The sequence below is a fragment of the Gambusia affinis genome, linkage group LG01, assembly GCF_019740435.1.
Source record: "Gambusia affinis linkage group LG01, SWU_Gaff_1.0, whole genome shotgun sequence".
In the NCBI taxonomy this organism is placed as follows: Eukaryota; Metazoa; Chordata; class Actinopteri; order Cyprinodontiformes; family Poeciliidae; genus Gambusia; species Gambusia affinis.
In genome coordinates this window covers 24039152-24062733 of record NC_057868.1, presented here as the reverse complement: position 1 = coordinate 24062733, position 23582 = coordinate 24039152, and the positions used below count along the sequence as shown (strand labels likewise).

Sequence of the window (23582 nt, the reverse complement as noted above, 5' to 3'; positions counted from 1 at the left end):
TCAATACCTTGATACAGAATCAAACCGAACATGGATAAAAATGGATTCTATATAATTGGATTGAAATGGGACCTTTGTTTTTCAGAACGCCTTCAGATCACGTTTGTTGTGAGTCGTCGTCATATAAATTGAAGCCCTAAAAATGGTTGCAAACAAACATAAAAACAAGCATTAAAAAATTGTTCCTAAAAGACATTGAGATTTGAGAAATAACCCTTTTATTCTAGTGACATGTTCTGTAGTTTATGAAGATGGTTTAGGCTAACACGAACTAATTCAGAGTATTTATTAAATAAATAAAAACTCTTTACAAGCAAAATCTTATTTTTAGTTTGGGAGAGAAAAAGAAGCAGACAACAGCTCAGTCTGAAACTTCTAAACCGTGTCAGATAAAATATCAAAATCCTCCCAGTGGTGAACATAAATTAATCACTTGAGTTTTTAAACATATCAAGGATTTTTGGTTTCTAACTCAATGTGTCGGTCCATCAGGTTTCAGCTTTGCAGCCCTTTCTCCTCTGATCTGCATGGTATGCGGTCACATGACGCTGTATGTTCGCCCCTGTAATGTGATGGAACCGAGATCTGCTCAAAAGGTTTGAACCCTGCCAGACCTATTGACAATCTGTGGACTGCAAGACAATATGCCACATCATATAATCATCAAACTTCATGAGAGTACAAAGAGAAATTCACTCCATCAGAGTGAACGTCTAACTCTTACTTTTATGGTTTTAGTCATAGAAAGAAAGAAGGATAAATTGGTGTTTTCTCTCATGCAAATTATATTTGTAGCCAACAGTTGAATCCAAGTGAACAAATCAACAAAGGAATGGGAATTAAAACAAATACATGTTCCAAATATAACAAATTTATTTCATTATAAAGTTCATACATAAATGTAACAATTTATTAGTAGTAATGGTCATCAAAAAATGCCAGAACAAATTTTTATGAGCTTTAATAACACCAATAAAATTGTCCAAAAACCAAATATTTGCAGAGTGTTGCTATGTTTTCACATTGTTTTCAGAATGCAGGTCATCCCTGATGCTGCGAGTCAATCGGGACAAATCTCTATAAAAACAAAGAGAAAACATGCCGATGTTTAATATTTGCATGTCTGTCAACACAGAATATGAACATTTATTAGGTATGCATTTCTGGAAAGAATTTAAAAATGCATATGCTAGATCAAGCTTACATTAAAGTCTGAAATGCAGCAGGAAAAATAGGAAATTTCATCAGCTGTGACTATACTGAATGACATAGAATGACACCGATCATACAGATGTAAAATGTGACGGTAAAAAAAAAAAAAAAAAAAAAAAGTTGCCGAATTACTTGAAAGCTATGAAATACATATTTAGATCATATATTGCCCTCAAACAAACTTTTATTAAAAAAAGGCATCACAACTTTCATTGAGCCTAAATGTGTCAAAACCTGATCTGGGAGACTTTTTATGGTTGGTGAATGTGTGTGTTTTATTTTTCAGGACAAATAAACACCTGCAGATTCAATTGCTTTGAATCCGCAAAGCAATTACCTTTTTTTTTTTTTGTAAAATGCTTAAAAAAAAACGGATTCACCTTTAGTTTATTTTTTCTCACCTCAATCTCAGGAGTCTTTACTACTTTACTTTAATACTACCAACAGTGGTAGTTAACAGTTTAAACAGTCATCTTATTCACCATTGCTCACCATTGACTCCTCAAAGTGCAAAACGGAGGCCAACGGGTTTCCGCAGCGAGGACGGACAAACTCAGAAGCACCTGGGACAGACACCGAGGTGTAGGTCGCGACCTCCTCGTCAATTCGCAGCTCCTCCAGAGGAGGAAACCGCTTTCGCAGCATGGCCACTGCAGGATTCAGAGAGCAAGGCTTTTGAGGGACAAAATCTATCAGACGGTAAAAAAAAAAAAAAAAAAGAGAGAGAGGAAAAAACATGTTAAACTCTCAACAGTAGGCATTATGAATCATTATGAGATGAATGAAGGGTCAGTGGTACCGCTGCGCAGTCGCTGAACGACAGAGTCTTTTTGGTGAGTCGGCTCCGACACGTCGCTCTGTGCAGTTGTGAACTTCTTCTGTCCTGATAAAACTTGATCCGGCCGGGCCGAGGCTTCCTGGTTCTCAAACCGCGGGCCTCTGATCAACTTTTTACCAGTCGAGAAAAAAATGACAGACTCTCTTGGTGGAGCATGGAGGAAAGTCTTCATCTTCTCCACATCCTCTTCGTCGTTGTCACCATTACGCCTCCCCGTCTCCGCCTTCTCCTCTCTGGAGGGTTTATTCTGAAGAAGCGAAAACAAAAAGAGCTAAACCTTTGATTTAAACCCACAGGATGTCGGCTTTTAATGTGAAATTAATTTCATACGGAGGAGGATGGAGCAGAGATATGCTCTGATTTCGCTGAGGGATTGTTGTCCGTCGAAGCTGTGATCCGGTCATCTTCTGGATCGTCAAATAACTTCTGGACTACTTCCTGCCAATAAACAGTCAGATGATCTCAATTCATACTGTGTGCTTAGTTCCATTAGAACTCAGCAACATGGCTTGAAAATAAAATCTCAGATTTTATCGGACTAGTTACTAATTTGGTTAATTTTTTTTGGTCACTTTTTCTTAGTTTTTTTTTTTTTTAAAACAACTAAATTTCAAAAACTGGCTTTTATTTTAATCATCCTTTCTGTGAGGTGTCCTCAATTCAGAATTCAAATAAGCAGCTATAAAACAGGCTTAAGCTGTTAGGCCTTAGGCGTGAAGATGTCACTTCAATTCAAGGAGTGCATTGTGGGAAAATCTGAATTTTTGCCAAAAATATATTTTTCAAAAAAAGAAAATCTGGGTAGTCCATAAACTCATTTTATCTCCCAGCTCTTTTTTTTTTACATTAAAACTGTAATTATTTGTAGTTTCCAAAATATCAAAAGTTATATTTCTGGATTTATGTAGTCACATTATCCAACGTTTGACGACCAATATCAGAAATCGCTTTTATTTTTTTTAAGTGTACTGATAAAGAATCCAACCACTCCAAACTTTTATGAGACCATCCATCTAAAATCAACAATGTCAACCTAGGTCCTATGCTCACCCTGAATGTTGTACAAGCTTCAAATGTAGGATTAATTTGACCGTTTTACCTCCTGACATGGATGAATGTTCCTTTTGTAGCTTGCGTGTCCAACGGTGCCGCATGGAGACGGGTACCATTTCTGAAAACGGAAGCAGCAGCATGGTGAGGCGAAGCTTCCTGAAATACAACCAGACCGACACTGCGAGGTTTGTGCGTACACACCATGGCAGACATGGGCTGATGTTTAGTGCTGCGGACTCTCTGTGGAGTCCACTTTGTCTTTGCCGCCTCTTTGGACGCCGCTGCTGAGGAGAAAACAGAAAACTCGGCCACGTCAGGCTGAGTTTTCCATTTACAGGACAAACCAATAGTAAGGGAGTGTTAACATAACGCTGCATCTTACCTTTAGTGCTATTGGTTGAATCTGGACAACTTTTCTTAACAGGTACTCTTTGAGCCTAAAAATGGGGGAAAAAAAAAAAAAAGTTTTTAAAAAGAATTAAATGAGGCAAATGATTAAAAAAACCAAATAAATAATCAAAGAACCTGTAGTTAAATTACAACAACAATGAGAATGAGCAGTGATGATATGAGGTTTATTGTTCCCGTACAGTGTAGATTGAAGTGCCTCTGCCAGGTGGACACACTGAACTTCTGGACATGGCGTCCTTCACGCCCTCGTTCTGAAGGATGCTCCACAGAGCAGCGGCGTCGGGCGAGAACGTCACTGACCTCACCGGTCCTGAGAAACGAAAAGAAATGCCAACTCAGCTGAGAGCACTTTGGTAAAATGGAGGTGCATTTCAAGAGCTATTGCAAATGCAAATCTAAGAAATGTGGCGTGCGTTTGTACTTGAGACATGATGAGTTAGGAAAAGTCTCACTTCTCCAGTTCCAGTTGTGGATCGCTACTGCGCTGCAACCTTTTAAATACATCCCTGCTTGCAATCAAATCATTGAATTACCTCTTCAGCATGCCATCAAGTTTGGCAAAAGCTTGTTAACGATTCATTTGATTCACAAGTGTCAGAGCAAGGATGCATTTACAACGGCAGGACACTGACCCTGAAGGAATGGATTTGAAGACCGCTGACCCAGATCCAAACAAAATGTATAAAACCCAAGAATTTAAAGACTGTGCCCTTTTTCTCCTATTGTTAAACTCAGACTAAAGAGCTATGACGAATCACTGAGCGCTTGTGACAAACGCAAATAGCTTTCAGCACTCTTTGAAGGGTGTGATAGTTTGTTGTTTTTTTAAAAAAATATTAGTCTACAATATTCAGAGTTACTTGGAAGTATTTTAGAGTTGCTTTTCAGCTAGAAGCCATTTCGATCTTTTTTGGCCAAAGAATTCACAGAGCACGAGTTTCACTTTTTGAATTGAATAACCAAAATAAATTAACTTTTTAAATTGTAATCTAACTGACAAAGAGCTTTCTTTATAAAGTCTATACCACCAAATATCTGACTATAAAGTACATCTGGACTGCTTAGAGGCACTGATCAGATGCCATGAGGATTAAATATTAGTGCAATTCAAACTAGTTTCCATGCAATATGAAGAAAGAGACCCCAGAACTTAAATCATTAAAAAAGATTTTTTAAAAACACTTCAATGTTTCTTCAGTTCTTACCGGCAAATGTTCCCTCCTTTTGTTGAGTCTTCTTAACAGACACTCGCTGAGGCTGCAAACAAGAAGAATCATAAAAATGCGCAATATTTCAAATTTCTGAGCACTGACAACAAAATTCAGATGGAAATATTCAGGACTAAGATCAAAGATGCAGTAAAAGCAATAATATATTTCTGAGATAAAAGCCAACTCACTAGGTAGTTGTATTGCTTGGAGTGTTTAGGAGTGACAACTGGTTGAGTTGCACGGCCCACGCACTCGTTCCGGCGGATATTCAGCAAAACCGCGTGGTCTGGTTGGCAGTTCTCACTTTTTTCTGGAAAAAAAAAAAAAAAAAAAAGCAATAATTTTGCACAACTGACGAAATATTAGAAGAAACAAATAAGAAAATGTCTTCTAGAGCATAAAAAAAGCATGCCATAAATATAGAAGACTGTTGTTCTTATTGACAGTGGTGATATAAAGAAATTGAAAACAGTGAATTCACTCATCTACAAAACAATAATAGTAAGTTGTGTGATACATCAAATAAAATGCAGCACTTTTAAATGAAAATTTGCATGGAAATCTGAGTGAAGGAAACACTCACCATTTAAAGGATTTGAACAACTGGCCTGTGTGGTCAGAGACACAGTCTGATGAGCAGCTGAAGTCTTTGGCACGTCCAAGCTGACGTCTGGATGAAGATGAGCTTGGTCTGAGGTGATACTTACATTTTGATTCGCCATCTTACCAGATGTAGGATTTTTCAAATGGGCTAAAGTCTTTAATTTTGGACCGGGCTGCCTTGAAATGTGAGCTGCATTTACTACCGTCTTTCCAAGGGACTTCCCTGAATTTTTAACCAAATCTTGATGTTTACTGGGCGTTTTGAACGAACTCTGTTCAGGCTGATTCCCCTGAGTCCTTGATTGAGGAGCTGTTAGAGGTTCAGAGTTCTCAGTTCCTCTCCTTGTGGTTCTCCGCTGTGAGAAGTTAAACGGTACAGGCCGAGTACATGCCTTCTTTTTCGTTTTACCCTGCAAGAGAAAAAAAATTAAATAGTTAAAACAACATCGATGACAAAAATGAAAACGTGTTGAATTGAGAAACTTACAGCTAACGGCTTTTCTTCCCACTTGCTATGGGATTCCTTGAATACAGGGGGGGCCTGGAGTTTTAGGGACTTTGCAAGCACGGGGAGCCGGCTCCCACCTGGCTGCAAAAAAGGCCTTCGACCAGCTTCTCCAGGATCTTTGTTTTCAACACCTTTCTTTGAAAGGTGAAGTGAAGACAATACTTCGGAAAGCTTTGGCTCTGGCTGTTGAATGTTGTGTTCACTCTTCATTCTGTGTGGGGAAATAGTTGGAACTAAACTGTTGCACTTTTCAAAATTGCATCTCTGCTTCACCACACGTGGTATAAATAAATATTATCAGAGTAGCAGACGTCTGTATAGTGTAAGATGGTAAAGCAGCTTTGCCATCTGATTTAGGTGTGAAAGACCAAGGCACATCTAAACGTTGAAAGAGTCTAGCTTTCAAAGACTGGCGTTTGAGATTCCTACTGTAAGACCTTAACAGAACAGATACATTTATAATCACATTGGATTAGGAGGAACAAGACTCAATTTGCTGATTCAGTCAATTTTGAAGGCAATTAGTTGCAATGGATTTTATTTAAGGGTATCAGGCTACAGGGATGTGAATATTATTGAAAGCTACACTTTTCTTATTTTCGTTGCAATACAAAAAAAACACATAGGCAACCTTAAAACTTCCCAGCTGCAAACTACTTTATGATGGCCTATTGCATAAAATCACAGTAAAATACATTGAGGCTGGTTGCAATGTAACATCATTTCATGAAAAGGTTGAAGGTATATGTATACCCTTGCAATGCAATATAAATTTCTTGTCTGTCTGCCACTCTTGAGTATTAAAGTGTAAAACTACAACTAGACAAGGATTTAAAAAAAAAATACTCAACATATTTGGGTAGCAGCTATTTTAATTTGATTATGTTCTATAACAACTTTGAAGAAAGACTTCTAGTAACCCTCAAAATACAAATGTTCAGAATGTCACCAACTTTCTGTTGCATATCACCATTGAAATGCATAGTCATGTGCATTACAAGAAAACGTGTTTTAGATAAGTCGCATACAAATGTTAGGAGGGGAAAAGTGAATGAGAGGTCCTTTTTATATACATATATTACCTTAGAAAATCACTGCGAATTTTATTCTGACTTTGTTGGCAAAGGACTGGAGAAGAACTCATGATGCTGATCGGGGTAAAAAGACAATCTCAAGATCTGAGCAACTAAAAAAGGGAAACAGAATAAAACATTTGAGCAGTAAAGCATAAATACCCGAACACGCCTTTAAAGAGAGGGAGTGTAAAACTGACAACGCTGACCAACAAGAAAAATAATAAAAATGAAATACATGTAACTGCTAATATTGAGAGACTTATAACGTTTTTCAAAGATAAACAAATATTGCCGACAACGCAAACAATAAAGCGAAAACACACGAAATGAGTGTTGTGGAGAGCCAGCTAAAATATTAGTAAACAAAGAAGTTAGCTTTGACCCAAACAGAAAGCTACGTTTAAAGCACACGCTACACACGACCGAAAGCTAGCTGCTGCTTCTTTCTGATACATCTAAAAGGCATATGATTCTTTATCAGTCGTTTGAAGAATGAAATAAACTAAGATAGCTTATTCCTTACTCCAATTTGGTTTGGTTTACCAGACGTTTCGTGCTGATTTAAAGCTCTTTCGTTCCGTTCTTTCTTGCTATGAAAAAAAAATAGCCTGTCAACTTCCTGGACCATAAACAGTTTTCAAAAAGCGCGCTTCTTCATTGGTTAAAAACAGATCCCAAATTGACCAATGGCTGTGAGGGATTTGGCAACCGAACAAAGGGCAACCAATAAGCATCGGATCTTCACAAACAACTCCATGGTAACGACGATAAGGTTGTTTACCACGTGACTAGTTTATTTGCCGCGAGACCTGTCGCTCTCCATCTTCCCCACCACTAAGTTGGTAGATGGATAGATAGATAGATAGATAGATAGATAGATAGATAGATAGATAGATAGATAGATAGATAGATAGATAGATAGATAGATAGATAGATAGATAGATAGATAGATAGATAGATAGATAGATAGATAGATAGATAGATAGATAGATAGATAGATAGATAGATAGATAGATAGATGTTAAGAGTGAAAACATCTATTATTCTGTATTATTTTAAAGAAGCAAATTCTTGCTGATATAAGGTTACCTGTTTGGTAAAAAACAACACCAAAAACAATATAGGCTTTGAAATTAAGAGTTTTCATCACTGCATCTAGCAGAAAACTTTAGATCAGATGACATTTAGATATTTCTACCCAGAGACAATTAGAAAAAATAATAATAACTTCAATACATCTACTGATCTTTTCAAATAAATAAGAACTTAAGAACAAGCTCTGAAAAAACCCCCTGAAGAAACCACACCAGCAGGGGCTGCTTATGGGTGACATGGACAATCATCTTGTGAGAGAGCATGAGAGCCCCCTTAAGAGTACTTATAACAATTATATAGAAGAATAATTGTAAAATTTAAACATGAAAAAGAAAAAAAAACACTGAAAGGAAAACACTGACACTAAAACAAATACAAAGTCAGAAAATCTAAAAAAATAAAAATAAAAATGAAAAAATGATGGAACGACCAAAAGGTTAATGATAACTTTAGAGGTACAGTCCAAGAAGAAATCCATGAGAAGTCCCGTTCACGACCTGCCATAAAACATGGGATTGGGACACAGCAAACATGTGGCAAAAAGAACACTGATCAGGTGAGATTCCAAATACAGAATAATACATAGAGGTGGCAGCGTCATGCTGCGGGGATATGTTTTTCTCTGTTTTACCTCAGACAGAGCTAATGGGAAAGTGAATGGGGACGAATGCAGCTAAAACAGCTAACAATTGACAAAACAGAAACTAATGACATAAATCATATCTGAAATATATAATCTCATGACATACAGCACACTCTTTCTTTGTGCCAACATAAAATAAAGAAATGGAAATCTCCAAAACCCCAATCAAACTAGATACATGCAGCAGACACGACAATAGGAAATAGTCTAAACAGACAGACACAAACAATATGTTTTCATTTTACATGCGGGTAACGTTTTAAATATACCGAAATCAGCTTTTATTAGGATCTGGTAAATTATTTGTTAACATTTTACCATTGATAAATAAATAAAATTGATTATCAGTTTCTAGAATTACTTTTAAATCACGTTGTCTCTATATAAAACCTTTTTTCCTCTTTCTCTCTCAAGTCAAGACAGAACCCTCCCTGTCCATCTTGTGGGTGTCCAGCAGGTGTCGCTGCCCGCAGGCTTGCAAAGCCACAGAGCAGCAGCAACAGTGTGCGTGTCTGCCTGTCACCCAGCGGCCCCGTGTCAACAGCAGAGGGAAGAAGACAGACGCGCAGAGGAGGAAATCAGAAAATAACGGCGCTGCAGAAATGGACCTGCGCTCTGAGCTGCTCAAGTCCATATGGTACGGTTTCACTGCCCTGGATCTAGAGAAGAGTGGGAAGGTGTCCAAGTCTCAGCTGAAGGTGAGTGGAGGGTCCTCTAACTTGAAGATGGGGGGGGAAACAAAGTGATCTTTTTGTGTCTGAGGTGAGGATTGACAGACATTGTGATGTTGCTTCATTTCCTACAAGGGTTCACCTTCAACAGATAAAAGTTTGTCAGTTTCACAAGTACATTTAACAAATAATTGCTGTTTATCCAGAGTATGTTCAGCTGTGTACTTCAGGAAATGAGAGCGAACTGTCTGATTTCCATCACATTTCCTGTGCAAAGCAGCTTTACTTTAAACTGCGGCAACGAGGAACAATTTTGTTCCTTATATTTCCAGTGAAATGCTTACAGTGCTGAAAAGAATGCACCTCTGTGTGGCAGGCAGGCAGCACGAGTTTGCTCTGTCTGGATGTGAATGGGCTCCGTCATCATCAATGCTGGGCCTCAACGTGCCATCTTGAGGTGCAAAGGGACCTCTGGCACTGGAGAGCAGCCTTGTTGAATAGAGTATGTTCCCAGCATGTACGTCAAGCAGGACATTGTTGCATGTGAGGGCAAGGACAAAGTGGAAACATGCTGGCGATTGTTGTGTCTCCCCGTAGGGCTTCAATAAAGCCACTGTGCTTCTTTCCCTCTCTCTCTCTCTCTCTTTTTGTTGATCTCATTGTTATGTCACTTTTTCTTAGCGTGGCTCAGGCTCTGTCCAGCCACATCCACGTTTCTGCAATGTTGCCCAGAGCTCCTGGCTTACAGCGAGTCAAGCCTTATGACTTGGCTTATCCCACCTCCACCCCTCCATCATCGACGTCATGCAGCTTGTCTGCAGGCACCATGTTCTGTGTGGAGGCGAGCACTTTGCATGCTGTGGCCTAAAAAGTTAACAGACGGTGTAGAGAACTGGAGACTGGAGACAGGATGTGGTTATGGCTCTGCACGCAGAAACTAGGTGCCTCATATCATGCAGCAGATGTCTCAAGATATTGCACTCCCTCGGCGGCAGAAATAAAGCAACGAGGAAAACGTTGTGCTTGAACAGAAGCGTAATAGTGGCAACTCCACATTAATCCAGAATAAACAGATCAAATTAGATAGCTTTCCTCCCTTTACTCTTCATTTTGGTGCAAAATCTGCTGAGAAGCTGTCATTTTCCTTTTGTTAATTTCACTTTTCGTGAGGCTGCACTGGCCCAGACTGCAAACAATTAGCACCTGTGAACATGTTAAACTCATATGGTTAGACAACACAATTAGAGCCATGATCTCATTTTCAGACGGGGTTCATCCCTTTTCTGCACGTTGCTACAGGAAACGCTGCTCAGAAAACGTACCAGTACTGTACCGCCCAGGGAAGTGCACGCATCGAGTGTTACACATATGGTGCAACATGAGAAGTTGTGTGTTATTAACTCTGACAAAACTATTAAGCACACATTGGATGTGAGGGGTTTTAGCAAACATTAATAGAGCACATAACAATACTGCTGTCAGTTCATGAACTTTTCAAATGTATTATCAGAAACAAAACTGCCCTTTTCTTGACCCTCTTATAGGCATAAAAGAGCAAACACTGTTTAGCGTGAAGTGCCATTAATGAGGTTTATGCTAAATTTTACTTCTGTGGGTGTTGAATAATATTTTGTCCAAAACATGTAGATGTATCACCTGAAAATTTTGCTAAAGCTTTAAGCCAGATTAATGCGAACAAACGCAGGATTCTAGCATTTTCCTGAAATGTTTGGATTGTTCTGCTACATGAAAAGCGTATTTGAATTTCCAAATTTAATTCCATATACCATCATTATAGAGATGAAAATTAAAGTTCCTGCTTCTGTCGATTTATTTCCAGATGGCATCCTTTATCCTTGATTTGCCATTTGACAAGTTTACTTTTAGTCAAATTTATTGATTGACTGGGATTTTTTTATTTACTGACAGAACCGATAGATAAATGCAAGCTCATCTAAAAGTAAAAAGACTTCTTAATGCTCTTAGGTTCTCTTAGTTCTGGATTTTAAGTAAACCCTGTTGCTCTCAAGGAAACAAAATACCAAAAAAAGAAAGAAGTGAAATCGATGCTAAATCAGAAGCCGACCTCATTCTGTGCATTTTATGATTACTGGAAAATCATTGTAAAGCCCCAACTGAGGAAACATTTTAGTTAGTAAAAGTATATAATTTAGAAATAGATTTGTAAGAAAACTTCAAAAATATTAGCAGGACAGTTAAGCATTGACAAATCATCTAAATTCTCCTGATTCATTAACTCTGTCAAAATAAGAACTGCTGCTGTCTATAAATGTGCAACAACATGTACTTTGTTCAAGGTCAAGTAGATTTGGGTAACTAGACATTGGATTCAAAAACTACCATCACCATATCTGGCAAAGAACCAGTAGCACGTTTTTCCAGTTTTTTGTTTTGTTTTGCTTTGCTTTGCTGTGGTGAAAATGTTGTATGTTTCTCAGTGTAAAATAAGTAGCCACAGCGATTAGTACAACACTCACTGTTTAATTTAATCAATTAGACGATATATGCAAAGAGGAAACTCCTCAAGGAGCTGTTCATTTTGTGAGATTAGACAGAATAGATTTTTAATACTCATTGGCTGTGACTTTTCAGAGTATCTTACACTGATGTTTATGGAGGATTGTGTGACTTTGTGGGCCTGTTTAAAGACTCATAAAACGCTGCGTGAAACTTGAATTGTTCAGAGCAATGCATAGGTGGTGGTCTGATATGCTGATCTACTTTCTGCAGCAATCATTAAAACCCAAGACCCTGTCAGATCTGTCTTTGTTAAAGTTTCTTTTCCATTTCACAGACCTAAAGAAAAAGAAATGATCAAAAATCTGAAGCTGAAAACTATCAAGATGACTGCTCAGGTCTTTTAAGAAAGAGCATAGCCTTCAAAATAAAACCCCACGGATTTCAAAGGGTTAAAACTAAACTATATTGCAGCAGTACAGAAGTACTAACCATGTTGGTAGCTTCCTGCATGTCCTCTTGCATAATAGCAGTTTTTCTAAACATTGTATAAATGCATGTTTTGCATTTGCAGTCTGTTACAGACTACAAATTTAACCCACCGGCAGGTGGGTTAAAATATAAGATGCATCTCTTATGTTGCTGCATCTCAATATTTAATAATCTGTAATGCACAAAACAAGCATAATTAATCCGAATACATCTCGAGAATATCAGACTTTTTTCAGGACATAAAAGGAAAAAAAAACCTTTCGAAAAAGCAAAAGTGTGTTATCCTGCCAATCAACCTCACAGCAGAGTCACACATGGCACCAAAGTTCACAGATACTAACCTGAGCAGAAAATTTCACATTTGTTTTATTTAACTAGCTGCTTTGAGAAACATAAAGTAGCTCACGTTGAACAAACATGGTAAATTTGTCTATTTCTACTCACTGTATGTTTGATTTTTAATTTTTTTGCTGCACTATCGCTGGAAAGGCAGTCACCAGTAAAAGGAAAATTTAATGTCTTTCCATGCACTATTTTCTCAATTCTTTTATTTTTTTTTACTGCTTTGCAAACTGACGATGAGTGCAAAAAAGACAAACATCTGTAACGTCGTCTTAAAACTTTCCTGTCTGGTTATCAATCTGAAACATGAACAAAATCGCATCTAGTAAAAGGATGCAGAAATCGATTAAAGGGAAAAGACTTCCTACAACAAAATAAAAATAGCAAAATATGCTTTATCTCAGCTTTATCAAGTGATCTGTGGATGAAGCAATGCGTTCAGAATCTGAACAGGAAAAAAGTTTTGAAAACTTTTAGCAGGTGTTATGCTTGTTAAACAACATGCTGAAATCATACTTATGCATAATATCACATTTATAGTGGGTTTTTTTTTAAGTTGAAAAGATATTAAATGTCTGAAAGTTACACCAACAGGCATGGGATCTCAGTGCCAAAAAATAGGCACTGAAAAAGAGAATTTGGCACCAAGCTGCTCAAAAGTACTTAGATTAAGAAACAGCTAGAGCTATTCATAATGTTTGTACAACAGTTTGCAGAAAATTTTAATTTTTTTCTGCTTCAGCCAGTGATTTTGAAGGCCAGGATGCAGCTGAAGTAAAAAAAAAAAAACAACAACAAGTTTACTCTTAGAAGAAGATGTTGTCCTTTGTGTCGGACTAGCATTTCTCAAAATGGACAGTTCAAATTTTCTAAAAATCTTTCATGCTGTGTTTATTCATGTATTTCCTTTAATTGTTACAGCATCTTGTGAACTTGTTTCTTCCTGTCTCTAAAAATCTGGATAAATCTTATTTTTGTTTGAGTGTTTTAATCCCGCAATTTTTTATTTTTTTTTCTAAACGCTGCGTTTACAAAAATTGATAAGATTTATCCATTTTATCAGTTCTGTTTAAATAAATCGTCTCTTCTGGGTTTTTTTTTCTGTTTTATGAAGGTTTTTTTCTCTTTGATTTTTCAGGTTCTATCTCACAACCTTTGCACAGTCTTGAGCATCCCACATGACCCCGTGGCTTTGGAGGAGCACTTCAGGGATGACGACGATGGCCCAGTTTCCAGTCAGGGTTACATGCCTTATCTCAACAAATACATCCTCGATAAGGTGAACGCACACAGCACAGCTTTTATTTCTCCTGTTGTTTCAAGAAGCTTTAGCACATTTTTAATCGCTATGTCTGTCTGCTGCTCCAGGTTGTGGAAGGCTCCTTTAATAAGGAAAACGTAGACGAGCTTTGTTGGACTCTTACGGCGAAGAAGAACTACCAGCCAGACAGAAGTAGCAACTCAGTTCTGCCAGACCGGGATGCTTTTCGACTGTGGTGCCTTTTTAACTTTCTCTCCGAAGACAAATACCCGTTGGTTATGGTTCCAGATGAGGTGGGTTCAACCAAAAGGTGGATAGCTCTTGTGGCCATTGCTGAGCTGTGCTCTATCGCCATAGCGTCGTTACTGTACACCTAATTATGAAGTTGGATTTTCAGAAAGCCACTGAGCTGGCAGCGGGCAAAAAGTGTGTGCACTTTTTGTGCCACAATGTGGGCTTGTTTCTCACTCGTAAACACCCGTTTTGGCTTCCTGTCATGCAGGGTTTTTTTGTTGTTTTTTTTTTTTTTTCACCCGCTGCCAAGAGAAAGCCCCAAATTTCAGGGTCAGAGTGTTTGCTTTAACTCCGGGTGTGAGAAAGCATCATTCAGCTTTATTTTGGTATGTTTTTCACTCAGGAACCACTGTACCAAAATAATGCTACAGGGAGACTGACAGTGTTACTATACAGGTTTGGCAAAAGAAAAAGAAATAGTGTGGTGAGGCCTTATGTATTTGTGTACTTCATCCTAGTTATTTTTAAATACATGCACAGTACAGTTCGCAAGTCAGAAAACATTTCACTGTATGTCAGTAATAATGTAGACAAAGAAGTGATTTTTATTTTTTTTTTTTTAAATATGGTTTTGATAAGAAAAACTTAAAACTTCAGCAAGAACAATCTTAAATCCCAAATGTTCAATAAGATATTACTTTAATCAAAGTTACATACACGGAGACTCTTTTTAAAGAAAATGTTTTTGTTGCAAACACCAGCGGCTCAAACAGATCTCCTCCCTCTTCATTCAGGTGGAGTACCTCCTAAAGAAGATATGCATGGCGATGAGCATCGAGTTCAACTGCGTTGAGCTCGATGACTTCTTCTCCCAGGACTCGGGGCATCAGAATGGCATCACCGTCTGGGTTTTCCTCCAGATGATGAACTCTGGGAAAATAACCCGAGCCATCGATAAGAGCATCATCAGCATGGCGATAGAGGAGGTGTACAGGGAGATAGTCGGCGACGTTCTCAAAGAGGTAGGCAGACAGAAAAGTGCTCCCTCTGTGCCGCTCTTTATGTCCGTGACATTGTATGTGTGCATTGATTTGGATTCAGGGTTATCTGTGGAAGAAAGGGCAGCTAAGGAGAAACTGGAAGGAACGCTGGTTCACTTTGAGGCCCAGCAACCTGTGCTACTACACCGGAGAGGACCGCAAGGACTGCCAAGGGAATATAGTCCTGGACGGGAACTGCTGCGTGGAGGTAAGCGGCGAACATAGCTGTTTTTCCTGTTTGTCTGAAAAAAAGGAAAACTAAAGGCGAGGACTTCCCCAATATGCAGAAAGTAATCCAGAGAGGACAGTAAAATTGTTACTTGATATCTAACCACTTTCTTTAAAGTGCAGTTTTTTGAAACAAAGCAGCAGCTAAAAATAACTCAAATGCTCCCAGACAGAAATGTTAATGTTAGATGGAATATTTCTTGAAAGTGGTTTCTAAAAAGAAGTGAATCCTTTTAGGCTATTTATCTCCTGGCATCTCTTCACCTTGGAGCGGTGCTGTTTCAATTTGTATGTATTTTTGAAACTTGTTTTACCTGTTAGTATCATTTACCTTTACTGCTCACATTTGAGGCACTCGATGGTTTCAAATATCTTCAGATCACTGTGACTCAGCCGGGTTCTCAGAAACGAGAGTAAAATGAAGCAGACAAAGGCTCTCAGAACAGCTTTTGCTCAAATCTTTCTCTGTCTGTGATTAGGTAACACGGTTGTGTTTGTCTGATTTTTGTGACAATAACGTTTTGCAGTAGTTAAATGTCCCAAGCCGTGAACAAACCGTCTGGGAAGATGAGTCAAGGCTGCAGGTTAGATGCTAGAGAGATGAAATCTGAGGCCACCTTGATTGATAAAAGGAAAGAAGTTAGAGAGGTGGCATATCCACAGGTAACAAGAGAAGAAGTCCAGTTGCCCTCTCCTTAGGAACTTAGCAACTCTGATTTCTATGTCCACCTAACTTCAGATTTAACTGATCGGATTAAGTCTACATAAACAAAGCGATCTACAGGCGTTTTTTCTGTGATTTCTTTGGGTCAAGCAATAAAGCTTTGCTTGCAAATAACCTATTTGGCCAGTTGGCTGGACTTTTCCTGCTAACCTTCCTGTTCACTCCTGATATGGATTTTTGAGTCTGAGGTGTTTGATCTCAATGTTTCAGAGTGGATTATTTTAAATACGCTGCAAATAATATTTTTGGCCAGCGAGATGAAATTAAATGAGAAAAGAGAAACTTGAGTAAATATGTTGGTTAAATCCAGAAGTTGTCATCAATATTCAATTGCATGTTTTTCTAATATCTGACAGCTCTAATACATGTGTGTTTAGGAAGGTACTCCAAACCTGAACGTGACCACTTCTTAGAAAGCAAATGAAGGACTTCCAATGACAAAACTCAATTTCTTTTGTGATACATTTTAACTACAATCTTTCAGAATAAAGGAGGTCCAAATTATACAGCTGCTTGCTATAAATGTTTTCAGTGTTGGAGAGTCCTTTCAGTGATAATACAGAGAGGCTGAAAAGTATCAGATCAGTCATAATGCTTGTCCTTCAGTTGAAGTGATTACAACAAAATATGTACAGTACAGACCAAAAGTTTGGTCTGAGTGAGAAATCAACAGAAATGCAGAATTTCTGACACGTTTGACACAAGTTCATGGGCAGTATCTGGCTGAATCAGGCACAAAGGATGGTTACCTGTTTTGGTAAAATCATGCAACATTATAATATAAACTTTATAAAACAAATAAATTTTTATGCTTAATTAGTGTAAATAAAAATCAAATGTCATCCTTAGGTGTCCATGAGACTAACAAGTCCAATTTCTATGCAGAAACTTTTCATCAGGTTACCGTAATTTGGCCAGTTGGCTGGACTTTTCCTGCTAACCTTCCTGTTCACTCCTGATATGTTTGATTGTAGTCTAGTAAAATGCAGTTTGATCTCAATGTTTTATAAAAGTATCAATCTAAGCTGACTGCGTTGATGTTGTGGCAATCTGGCATCCTGAGCAAGCATTAAATGAGAAAAGGAACAACTTGAGTAAACATCCAGCTAATCCAGTATATAAAGTCAAAACTATTCAATTGCAAGTCCAGAAGATATCTGACAGCTCTAATACATGTGTGTTTAGGAATCTCCAAGAGAGACAGACTGCTAACATTAGCTAGCTAGCTTTGCTAACATCACTTGCATTTTGTGATACATTTTAACTACAATCTTTCAGAATAATTAAAGGTCCAAATTATATGCTTGCTATAAATGTTGATGTTGGACAGAGTCATACTTACAGAAGCCAATTAGTACAGAGACTGTATGGACCTTACCAGAGGGGCCGCTTTTCATTGGCTGATGCTCATTCTACGTGGTCACGTGGGTGGCAGTCTCACAAACACGAGCTTTTCGTTAGCTAAGTACCGCATAATAGCAGTTCTGATACAACTTCTACACCTTGAAGCCTGTCTGCTACACAGTCTAACGTTAGCTAAACAGATCAATATGCAACGTGTACTGTATCTGACACACACTAAAGATTTTATTTTAGCAGAAAACGCTTTGGACTAAACTGTTACTGTGTTAGCCACTCTAGCACAAAGTACAGCTGGTCAATCAACCATCGCTGTGTTCAGGGAAGCGCTGATTAATAATCAAAATAAATATCAAGCCTGGAAACTTGATATAAATCAATTTGATTGTAGTTCTAGTAAAATGCAGTCTGTAGCGGTAACAAGTGTGCTTAAACTAAAAAGACAGACTATCAATGGTTTTGAGTTGATCACCTGTTCGGGTTATTTTACCTTTGTTTACATTTGCTGTGGCTCATTACAGCCGCTGTAGTTTCTAAACGTTGGACCAATTACCCTGTTTGTTTGTGACTATCGTCATTCATAACAAACATCAAAAGAACAAATAGATTTTTAACAAACAAGCTCTTTGGTTCCTCCTATCAGTCGGTAGCTTCTCATATTGAGGTCATCAAACCAAATTTCAGATCTACCATAACTGACCGACTGACACCTGCTGGCCTCAGGTTTGCAACCAGCTTGTGACTGAGAAACCAGTAACCTCCTCCCAGATGATGACATGAACTTGGTATTTCCTCTGTCCATTTTAGTAGCCTATATATTGTGAAAATCCGGTAGAAATAATGCACTAATGGAGTCATGTTTACATAGAAACAATGCGCTACGAGGCTTTGCTTGTGAGACTTGCGGTCACGTGGGTCGGTTGTGGGCGGAGCTTGGTAAGGTCCATTGCTGAAGATTTTGGAGCCATCCTGTCCTGCTCTTAAAGAACTACTTCTCATTTTCTTGGATTTTGCGTTAAAGAGGTTGGGGATGGGTGACGACGATAACAAAAATGCATATTTAGCAATGAGTCACATGATTGCTTGGATTCGAACAGGGGCATCCAATAAAATCAAGGATTTCAATTATCAATATTTGCTTGACTGAACTTAACATAAAATCCTGAGTCCTCAAAGTCCGAGACCAGGACAAGACGGGGTATAAATGAGTCCGACACGAGACTGAGACCATCAATAATGGCGACTCGAGCACTACAACACTAACATGTATAATTTAAATTCACTACATTTATGTGTTTGACCAGGTGCTGCCAGACCGAGATGGGAAGAGGTGCATGTTTTGCTTGAAAACCTTGTCCAAAACCTATGAAATGAGTGCTTCGGACACCAAACAAAGACAGGAGTGGACGGCAGGTCAGGGAGGACGCTTCTGTTCTTTTGAGCAAAATCTAAAGACCTTGAACTTCATCCTCTTCGTCTTCACAGCCATTCAAACGGCCATCAGGCTGCACGTGGAGGGCAAAACGTCTCTGCATAAAGATCTGAAGATGAAGAGGCGAGAGCAGCGTGAGCAGCGGGAGAAACGACGACAGGCCAAAGAGGAGGAACTGCAGAGGCTCCGGGCCTTGCAGGAGGAAAGGGAGCGCAAGCTGGCGGAGCTGGAGCTCCTGAAGGAGGCGCAGAAGCAGGCGCAGGTCCTGATGGACCAGGACGAGCAGAGGAGGCGCCAGCAGCACGAGCAGCTCCAGCGCACTCTGGAGATTCAGCTCCGCGAGGCGGAGGAGGTGAGCAGGGAAGGAAACGGAGGAGAGCATTTAAAAGGTAAAAAGGGGGAACTCGGTTAACTTTTTCTTCTTCTTTTCCCGTTACTCTACAGGCCAGAGTTAGCATGCAGGCAGAGATGGCTCTGAAGGAGGAGGAAGCAGAGCGGCAGAGGAAGAGGATCCTGGAGCTGGAGGAGATGCAGAAGCGTCTGGAGGAGGCGCTGCAGCAGGAGATTAAAGCCAGGCTGGATGAGGAGGGCTTTCGTTACGCTCAGGCGAGGTAGATGTTACAAAACACATGCACGCAGGCAGCTGTGGGCCAAAGAGACACTTTTATATAGAGACAGTGGATTTCAAGCTCTGGGGTTCATGCTGGGTTATGTTCCCGAGGAAGTCGTCCTGCATGGCAGAGGAAGTTGGCAGCTGTTTGTCTGCACTTGGTGCTAATTCAGCTGAAAGCATCTGATCACACAGTTCACCTTGCACGTTTATCTTATTTTTCATCCTCAGGTTACTAGCTGAGGAGGAGGAGAAAATGAAGGCCCTAATGGCCCTGCAGGAGGAGCAGGAGGAGTACATCCTGAAGACACAGAGAGAAAAACAGGAGCTAAAGCAGGAAATGGAAGTCAAGTCTCTGGCCCTGGATCAGGCACAGAGGCAGCTGGAGGAGGTCCGAGCCAACAGACACAGGGTTGACCAGGATGTAGTGGTGAGTGGAAAACACACACACACACACACACACACACACACACACACACACACACACACACACAACCACACACACACACATTGCCCATATAAGTCCTTCATTTCTCAGAGTAAAATGTGTCCTACTTGGTCTGAACAACCAGGACTATTATCACAAAATTGTAACCTTCAGGATTTAAAGTTTAATTTTGTCTTTTTTAATGTTTTTGTAAAATCTTTCAACAAAAATGATGAAAAACATCCATCTCAATGCACTTACCAAGACAATCAGATGTAGTATATATATATGTAGTTAAATCTGTCCAATTGTATATACAGACTCAGATTTACCAATTGGTTAAAAAAAAAAAAGTGTCTATTTAAGGAAATCCAGCCAGTGAGTCAGTGACTTTGCAGGAGTCTGCCCCACTAAAGCAGGATGTGTGGCAACAGCGGATGAAGTCGCCAACGTTGCATCGTCAACATGCATGAGGCAACGGCAGGAGAGAAAGTTACTCTGAATTTCATGGTTATGAATTAATCAGAATATCAATCAAATTAGTGTGCAGCTGACTGTGACTGGTGGATGGTCATCCTGGTTTCTTCCTGTTAAGAAGAAAGATAGATGCTTGCTCAGGATGTGGGTTGTGAGCTTCTCTATCGAACATCAGAATCATAATTACATAATATAATACAGTCAGTGTGATAGTTTAAATATTTTTGTACTGCATGGAATGATGTCAAAATATGTGGACTGATTTGATGAAGTTGATCTCTGCTGGTCTTGTAAAGTGAATTGAGATCATATTTTGTGCTCCTCTTGGTTAAAAGACGATTTAGAGGGTTTCTCTCTTCCCATGACAGGCTGCTCAGAGGAAACTTCGCCAGGCGAGCACCAACGTCAAACACTGGAACGTCCAGATGAACCGACTGATGCGGCCGATCGGACCAGGCGGTAAGCTTGGATCTTAGTTTAGGCAGCGTTGGAGGCTGAATTAAATGATCCTTTTGAGATGTTCTGGTTAATTTCATGGTGTGTTTTAGAGGACTTCTGGTTAAATTGCCCCTGGTGTTCATAGTTTGTCTTCATAGTTTTCTAAAATATTATCAGTCTTGTTTAAGGAAATGTGGCTTTATGACATCTATAAATCTTCAAGCAGGGTGTTGTTTGGGGTTATTTTAGTTTTGAGGAGTCATGCTCTCTCTTATTAGCAGAAATCTGCATCACAATCAATGAATATTTAACATAAGGTTTTATAAGAATAGTAAACAGAAACAAAGTTACTCATGGTTACAACTTTCTCATGACTATTGAAGATTTATCAGATCTTTTCTTTGGACTTGGGATGCTTTTTCATTCATTTTCAGTTCAGCATGCAGCCATTTTGACTGGAATGTTATTTTGTTTAAGCCACTTTACTCTGACCTATGACTCATTGAGCCATGAAAAGGCTGCCAAGCTCAAAGAATGAAGCAGTGTTTGCAACAGACAAGTTTGCAAAGAGCCATTTTCGAATTGAATCTTAAGGCTCTTTGTAAGTAGCAGCCTGCCACACGGACACAACTTGTTCCCATTTATTTCGCTGAATCCATTGCTTCAGAAGAGTCGTGGATCAGCTAACAGCTAATGTACATTATCAGGCTGGAGCTGGATTTTTTCCTGTTGCATCACGACATGACGTTCAGATATTTATCATCTGCTCGAGACGACGAGACTTCTTCTTTCGTCTCCTTTTTTGTACACTTTCTGCCTTGTTTTAAGAAATCAGCAGCACAATAAGGTCTAGAAAACATGATAGAAAATTAGGGTAAAAGCAGACAAAGTGCAAAAGAAATCTTTGAAAGAGCTTTTAAATGGCTGAACTTCTTTAAAGGATTTTCAGGAAACTCCATTGAAGCAAATTACACAAATTCTGCTTTACTTTTACATGGAAGTCTACAAAGTAGGTGTGACTCAACTCAGTTTTAAATATACTTCCTCCACAGTGTTTTTTTTTTTTTTTTTTTTTACTGTCTAACATATTAATTTCCTCTTTGCCACTTCTTCCACCCAAACAGTTCATTATGTCCTCCATAGGCTTCACCAAAATGCAGTTTTTCCTTCTGATTCCCATTATTTTTTTTGTCTTTACAGAGAAAAGGCCGTCTCTGGGCAGCTCTTTCCAGTCCTTCCAGATCCCGACACAGCGGGACCCCGGGTTGCGTCTCAGAAGGAAATCTGGATCGGAGGATCAGAGCGAGGAGAGCAAAGAGAACGTGGACAACAGAACCGGGTGCGACTTGGAGAAGCGGCACTCGCACGCCTCCAACGGAGACATGGACATCCCCTAAAAGCATGAATCATAAGAGCCTGCTCTTTTTTTTTTTACCCCGACGGTGTTTTCTAACAGGAAACTCAGTGAGACAAGTTTGAAAGGTTGCAGGACTTCTGCACTTAAAACTGAATTTTCATTACTACTGTTTTTATTGCAAGATGAATTTACTGACCTCAAACCCAAAACAGTAACCGTTTGAGACCTTTCACAGAACATTGCTCAACTAATACTCCTACCACTTCTTGTGTGAGGCCTGATGTGAACAGAGAAGATACCTCGGTGCAAGTAAAAAGGGCCTCTTAGTTAAAAAAAAAAAGATCCAGGCTGATGTTTTAGCAGTGATGATTACAGACGGGACGTAAAGGAAGTTCATCCTTGCGTAAATGACGAAAGTCATCCCTGTGTCATTTTTACATATGTAATTTTCTGATTTGTGGTTTTGGAATGTGAATTTTTGATGTACAGATCTGTTTCAGTATTAGTTTATAGCATCATTTCACTCCTGACAAACAGGAAATCGAGAGAGAGAGCTAGAAAGAGAGGGGAGGGGAGACAACTTCCTGTTTCTAATGTCACCTAACCTAACATGAGTGTAAATAAAAAAAAGTGAATCAATGTCTTAACTACTTTAAAAAAAATCTCTCTTTCATGAGCCTATTTATGTGCTACATTGAATTTGACGATCATCACACACATAGAGTGCCTCCAGTAATGCATTTATAAAAGATTAGATGCAATGACATTTTTTTTTTTCTTGTACAAGTGAAAAAGTAAAATGCCACGCAGGTTTCAGATTTGATGGATTACGCCCACTTGGTTTTGTGTGAGCTGCAAGCCTGCTTTACTTTGAATTTGGGCTTACGTCATTTGTCGGTTTGCAATGTGTCACCACCGACTACTTTGATACCCTTTGCTCATATATCCTGAGCAAACGGGGACATCGCCTGACTAAATCCTCTAACTACAGAACATACATTTATGTTTTAACCAGAATTACCTTTAAATAGGGGTTCAATTCAAACTTATTTCATTTTTTGACTATGTTTTAAGGAAATTTGATCAATTATTTGGATTTGCCGTTACAAAAATAAATGCTTCATATCAAATTGGATGCATTACAGTTATCTCTTCATTTACATCAGAACTCATGTTCTTAGTCATGATGGAAAAGTTTTGAATTTCACAAAAAGAAAATCTAAATATTCATAGCTCTCTTCATGTTTATTACAGCATAACTAAATCTACAAGATTAAGGGTAAAAGAGGATTTTTAATTAAACTATTATATTAATTTTTCCAGTACTTGGTTTCTGGAATAAAAAAAACAACACATGATTAA

At 38.9% G+C, this 23582-nt stretch overlaps 2 protein-coding genes across 3 annotated transcripts; one reads left to right on the top strand and one right to left on the bottom strand.

The window, feature by feature from the left end:
* Positions 1-945: 945 nt before the first annotated feature.
* LOC122837401 (trophinin associated protein) lies at positions 946-7558 on the bottom strand. Of its 2 annotated transcripts, none has more exons than XM_044127741.1 (14): positions 7436-7558; positions 6919-7022; positions 5816-6047; positions 5309-5738; positions 4914-5035; positions 4720-4771; positions 3694-3824; positions 3486-3540; positions 3305-3387; positions 3150-3221; positions 2381-2488; positions 2012-2297; positions 1705-1901; positions 946-1077 (listed from the first exon to the last, which is right to left on the bottom strand). In XM_044127741.1, exons 2-14 carry the CDS (start codon positions 6978-6980, stop codon positions 1042-1044), a joined length of 1866 nt encoding a protein of 621 aa, XP_043983676.1. In that variant the 5' UTR covers positions 6981-7022; positions 7436-7558; the 3' UTR covers positions 946-1041. The 2 variants fall into 2 exon arrangements, with proteins under 2 accessions (XP_043983676.1, XP_043983685.1); XM_044127750.1 differs by having other exon boundaries at positions 3305-3384; positions 7436-7553.
* Positions 7559-9193: 1635 nt separating this feature from the next.
* Positions 9194-23556, top strand: LOC122837391 (differentially expressed in FDCP 6 homolog). The gene is made up of 11 exons (XM_044127722.1): positions 9194-9348; positions 13772-13912; positions 14002-14187; positions 14923-15150; positions 15230-15376; positions 18784-18892; positions 18965-19263; positions 19356-19522; positions 19753-19951; positions 20794-20884; positions 22064-23556. The coding sequence occupies exons 1-11, from the start codon at positions 9253-9255 to the stop codon at positions 22258-22260; spliced, it is 1860 nt and encodes a 619-aa protein (XP_043983657.1). The 5' UTR covers positions 9194-9252; the 3' UTR covers positions 22261-23556.
* Positions 23557-23582: the final 26 nt, after the last annotated feature.

What these genes read in the sequence shown, in the direction of transcription:
- LOC122837401 (XM_044127741.1), bottom strand. Translation starts at nt 6,980, where the DNA reads ATGAGTTCTTCTCCAGTCCTTTGCCAACAAAGTCAGAATAAAATTCGC. An exon ending in TTGTTCAAATCCTTTAAATG is followed by an intron (nt 5,036 to 5,308) that starts GTGAGTGTTTCC and finishes TTTTTTTTCCAG; the next exon opens with AAAAAAGTGAGAACTGCCAA. An exon ending in AAAGGAGGGAACATTTGCCG is followed by an intron (nt 3,825 to 4,719) that starts GTAAGAACTGAA and finishes TTCGTTTCTCAG; the next exon opens with GACCGGTGAGGTCAGTGACG.
- LOC122837391 (XM_044127722.1), top strand. Translation starts at nt 9,253, where the DNA reads ATGGACCTGCGCTCTGAGCTGCTCAAGTCCATATGGTACGGTTTCACT. An exon ending in ACGGGAACTGCTGCGTGGAG is followed by an intron (nt 15,377 to 18,783) that starts GTAAGCGGCGAA and finishes GTGTTTGACCAG; the next exon opens with GTGCTGCCAGACCGAGATGG. An exon ending in AAGACAGGAGTGGACGGCAG is followed by an intron (nt 18,893 to 18,964) that starts GTCAGGGAGGAC and finishes TCGTCTTCACAG; the next exon opens with CCATTCAAACGGCCATCAGG.